At 47.0% G+C, this 5,000-nt stretch overlaps 2 protein-coding genes across 3 annotated transcripts in view; both read left to right on the top strand.

The window, feature by feature from the left end:
- Positions 1-2,331, top strand: part of lrrc45 (leucine rich repeat containing 45) — a 7,449-nt gene extending 5,118 nt beyond the window's left edge. Inside the window, exons 13-18 of the mRNA XM_083688141.1 lie at positions 76-146; positions 278-370; positions 528-620; positions 767-940; positions 1,260-1,407; positions 1,691-2,331. Coding sequence (XP_083544267.1) covers positions 76-146; positions 278-370; positions 528-620; positions 767-940; positions 1,260-1,407; positions 1,691-1,887 — 776 coding nt within the window. The 3' untranslated portion in view covers positions 1,888-2,331. The remainder of the gene's footprint in view (positions 1-75; positions 147-277; positions 371-527; positions 621-766; positions 941-1,259; positions 1,408-1,690) is intronic.
- Positions 2,332-2,674: 343 nt separating this feature from the next.
- rac3b (Rac family small GTPase 3b) overlaps positions 2,675-5,000 on the top strand; it is a 4,488-nt gene continuing 2,162 nt past the window's right edge. Inside the window, exons 1-4 of one of the 2 annotated variants that reach the window (XM_083687291.1) lie at positions 2,675-2,717; positions 4,259-4,330; positions 4,485-4,602; positions 4,786-4,848. In XM_083687291.1, the coding sequence (XP_083543417.1) occupies positions 2,683-2,717; positions 4,259-4,330; positions 4,485-4,602; positions 4,786-4,848 (288 nt within the window). In that variant the 5' untranslated portion in view covers positions 2,675-2,682. Of the gene's footprint in view, positions 2,718-4,258; positions 4,331-4,484; positions 4,675-4,785; positions 4,849-5,000 lie in introns of both variants that reach the window. The other variant, XM_083687290.1, reaches the window with a different exon arrangement.

The raw sequence follows: 5,000 nt of genomic DNA, 5'->3' as shown, positions 1-5,000 counted from the left end.
ATATGGTCCCAGCGGGAATCAAACCCACAACCTAGACTACAGAATGATGATATTCCTGTTATCTCCCTCCCTCAGAGCGACTGGACATTGAGAAGAAGAGAGCCAAACAGTCCCTAGAGGACATGGACAACCTTCGACAGAAAGAGGTAGACAGGATAACAACAACCCACCCGTTACACCGTGTGTCTCTCTCCCTCAGTTAAAAGTACTAAATCAACATTCTGCTACTCCGTGTGCGTGTGTGTGTGTCTGCGTGTGTGCCTCCTTGCGTGTGGAGGTGGACCATGTCAGTCGCCACCTGGAGGAAAGCGAGAGGGCCCTGCAGGACCGCATCCTGAAACTGGAAGGACAACGCATTCAACTGGAGGAGGTCAGCAACTCTTACAGGACATGCTCCTAATCTCTGCTTAGCCTCCACTAAACACGGCCGTAGAGCAAACTACACTGTCTGTCATGACGACACTCTGATGTTGAGCAGTGTCTCTGTTGTGTCTCTGTTGTGTCTGTTGTGTCTCTGTTGGTTTTAGGAGGTGAGCCGAGCCAAGGCGCTGTGTGTGACTGAGAGAGCTCAGGCAGAGGAGGAACTGGGCAAGGTGCGCGCTCAGGTCCGCCTGGAAGAGGTATGTTATACACGTGTGTGTGTGTGTGTGTGTGTGTGTGTGTGTGTGTGTGTGTGTGTGCAGAGGGTAACATACAACACTCTTGGTAACTGGAAGGCATTGATTAAACACGGTTTCTCTCTCCCTCCCCTCTCTCCGTGGAGCAGCAGCAGCATGTGAGTGGCCTGGAGGAGAAGTTGCGAGGGTTGCGTCTGTCTCGTGACGAGTCCCAGTCCCACTGCTCCCAGCAGAAACAGACCATCGCTGAGTTGCAGGCGCGGAACGGCCAGCAGAGCGTCGAGATGGATGGACTCAGACGCAGGATAGAGGAGCTGCAGCAGGTCAGAGCCAACAGGCACAAAATGGCCGCAGATACAATAATAATACCTGTTTTGGTGAAGAGTAATAAAGTGGTGTCCTTGATTTCTTATCTGACTGAAACTCAAAGCAGTAATTATCTCAAGGAAGGTTACTAAATGTGCCATGGTAAGAAATGTGGGTGGAAAATCGGCAACGTTTTATCGGGACTTAGTAGAGTGTATGTTTTTATTTCCAGGCCAGCGCCACTAACAGAGAGATAGTGTTGCAGTGGTGTATACAGTATGTTGGCTTTTGCTCTCCAAGTGAAGTTTGGTGTTTGCTGTGTTCTTCCTGCTCCAGGAGCTGTCCGGTAAGGACCAGGAGAAGGTAGCAGAGGTGAGTCGTGTGAGAGTGGAGCTCCAGGAGCAGATAGGACACCTGCAGGCTGAGAGGACGGCACAGGGAGGCCTCAAAGAGAAGATAGCCGCCCTGGAGAGAGAGATGAAAGGTACCCACTCTCTTTTTCTCTCTCCCACCTCTCACCTATCCATCTGTCTACCTCTCTTTTGTTCTCTCTCTCTCTCTCTCTCTCTCTCTCTCTCTCTCTTTCTCTCCATCTCCCTCTTTTACTCTTTGTTTTACAACACCACCCATTTTTCTATTTGAGCATGAACTCAGACCGAAACAAATTGCCTCACCAATGTTCTGTGTGTTGTTTCGGGGTTGTTTGTGAAACTATCATAGAAAGATGATCACAGTCTAACTCCGTGGGGTGTATATGCTTCCTGCAGTGTTGGCCAGTAACCACAGAGAGGCCATCCTGGACAAGGAGAGTGAGATCTCGTCTCTGTTTGAGAGGCTGAAACTGAGAGAGGCTGAGATCCAGAGGCAGAGGGAGGACGAAGCCCAGAGAGCCAGCTTCCTACAGAGTGCCATCCTCACCTATGTACAGGGCTCACCACTGGGACACTACAGCCCCAAGAAATAATACCTTACCCCTTAGCCCATTCCATACCACCCCTCCAACCCTTCCCACTGCAGACACGGGACATCCTGTTTACAAACAACAACTACAACATTGAAGCACTTCAGCACAGATATTCCATCTAGTGTACGGTTCCTGGTTGCAGTTTCTCTCCGGCTCAAATCAAACACATTCCCTTCTCTGTCCCAGTCAGAGAAAGCAATAAGCTTTTGTGTTCACCAGCAACTTACAGGTGTTATATGCATTTGTCAAAAACATGTTTCAAGAAGAACTCACAGATCAATGACATGATTAAACAGCATATGAACTTGCGTTTATGGGTGTACATCTTGATATCAAGTCTGAAAATCAAGTTCAATGAGATTAGCATTTGCGTGATGAATGATTTTCTAATATGTGTTTGTATTCTTTTTGGCTTGTGTTTTTTTATCAATAAATTGTGTTGGATTTTAAAAAGAATGAGTCATTCATTTTTTTAAGATTTAATTATTTTTGTTATTTTGATATTTTGTTAATCAGCAAGCTTCCCTCTGTCAAATGATTGCTCAACAATAGAAAATGTAAACGAAAAGTACAACTGGGAAGGGGCAAGGACGGATCGGATGAGATAACTGGCATGCTGGCCCTTTAAATACGTTCGGTCTTTTACGTAATTTTCCGACGAAGGTCGTCATCAACCCCTTTCACTGCGGCTCCAACGCTGAGCGGACTGGCCCGCTTGTCTCATCCAAATTACATCGCTCATTGTGAATATAAACCACTACTGTCGGCTTTGAGACAGCGCTTAGTCCTTCGCAAATGCAAGCTATAAAATGCGTGGTGGTCGGCGATGGGTAAGAACCTCTTTTATAGATCCACCGATATTTTTTTCATGTGTGGTTCAGTGATGCGTCCATGGATGGGAGGATGCTGTAGGAAAAGGGGCTGGGGAGCTGTGATTTGACGGGTGGTCGTCTCCCTGTATTCGTTTGTACTAGACGTAGGCCTACGGCTACATGTATGTTTAGTCTTCACTTCGATGTATTTGAAAAATATTCTTATTTCACGCGTTTCGACACGTGGGATTTGTATGATTGCTTTTATTGCACGGCGAGGGAACGCCTATGGATGTGAAGTGGGAAACACCTACTCGCCTTGTAGGCCATCGGAATCGGGGTCTTTCAGTGCTGCTACAGTGCGGATGCAGGCTAAGGAATCTATAGCGCTGTCAAATGATATTCTCGATTGGCGTGTAATGCTGTTTCTTCCAATTTCTTAAAGACTCTTCATTCTGCATGTTGTTATGTCCCATCATGTGTCCCCGATTTCGTTTTGTTTTTTCATCCTCAAAATGATTAGGCTATTAACTTAATGCTAGTAATTGTATTTAACGGTGGCAGTCTGGAATGGCAAATGGGTAGGGCCTATAGGCTACTGTTGATATTTTCAGTAATTCCAAAGCCCTGTGGGGGATGCTGATTTTTAGGGTAATCAATCAATCATTGACAAAGACATTAGCATAATGTAATTAATTATTGCATCTGATAATGTATCATTCCCTCAGAAACCAAGAGACATTTTTAGTGGCCTGATCTCATGAAACCCTCTCTTACTCCACCTCCCCCTCCCCTCTCCTGTCCTCACTCCCAGCCAAACCCAATGACCCCAAATCAGTCTCATAGCACTCACATTCACCATGCCCTCCATCAACACACACTACCACTTACTCACCCCAGCCCTCTCTCCCCATGCATGTCCAAATCACTCACCCCCTTTCACCCCATGTCACTATCAATCTGCCCCCTGTCCTTTTGACACACATACACGCACGCACACTCACACACCCAGCAGTCACTTATCCTTCATGTTGTTTGTATGCGTCAATAATTTAAAGGGGGGGGCGAGAGGTGTGAGGGCGTTAGTGGGTAGTAGTAGAGGGGCAGGAGGGGAGGATGGAGGGGGGGCGGCGGGAACTGTATTGTATATCCCCCAGGCAAAGTGAATGTAGGCCACTGTCTGTGAGTGTGACACTCTTACCGAGAGAGAAAGAAAGGCAGGCTGTCACACACACACACACACACACACACACACACACACACACACACACACACACACACATATATATCTAAAGAGAGAGTATTAGCCTGCCTACCTCAGCAGGTTTGTGAGTGTCTCTGTGTTGAGCTTATTTTTTTCTGAATCATTTAGTGGGAAGGAAAGTGGGCCATCCTACAGTGGGCATACATGACAGTGTGTCCACCAGAAGAGGGTGTGTCAAAAGCTTTTCATCAACACTCTTGTCTTTCTCTCTTTATCTATTTCTTCATCTTTTTTCTCTCTCTCTCTCTCTCTCTCTCTTTCTCTTTCTCTTTCTCTTCCTCTCTCTCCCTCTCAGGGCCGTGGGTAAGACCTGTCTGCTGATCAGCTATACCACCAATGCCTTCCCCGGAGAATACATACCCACTGTGTGAGTACACACACACACACACACACACACACACTGTTGTGTGTTGAAACTGTATGGGTTTTCTAAGTGTCTTTGTGAGTTAGCCTCTGTTGTATTTGTTAAGTACGAACAGACAGTATATAGAATAGAGCCACATCTGTCTCTTTCCCTGCAGGTTCGACAACTACTCTGCCAATGTTATGGTGGATGGGAAACCAGTGAACCTGGGCCTATGGGATACAGCAGGACAGGAGGACTACGACAGACTCAGACCACTGTCTTACCCACAGACGGTATCTGTACACTCATTGACACACACACACACACACACACACACACACACACACACACACACACACACACCTGTACACCCAAATACTACTTATTAAGGATTTTTTTTAGTGGCCACGAAGGCTTTCTTCTGTTCCTCCACGTTCCTTTCCGTTCTACCATGACCTCTCTCTGGTTCTCCTCAGGATGTGTTCTTGATATGCTTCTCCCTGGTCAGCCCGGCCTCCTTTGAGAACGTCCGAGCTAAGGTCAGTGTGTTTGCTGAACCTCCGTGCCCACAGTTACATACACAGAGGACCTGCCGAGTCTGACCTAAGGAGGCACATCTACAGCTCCCCCTGGCTTTATGCTGCAGTCATGCAGACAGAGCGCTTAGCCACTGTGGTATCAATCAAAAAGC

This window comes from Argentina silus (assembly GCF_951799395.1).
Source record: "Argentina silus genome assembly, chromosome: 16".
Lineage (NCBI taxonomy): Eukaryota > Metazoa > Chordata > Actinopteri > Argentiniformes > Argentinidae > Argentina > Argentina silus.
Note: the sequence above shows the minus strand (reverse complement) of the source record. Positions and strands in the feature narration are given on the sequence as shown.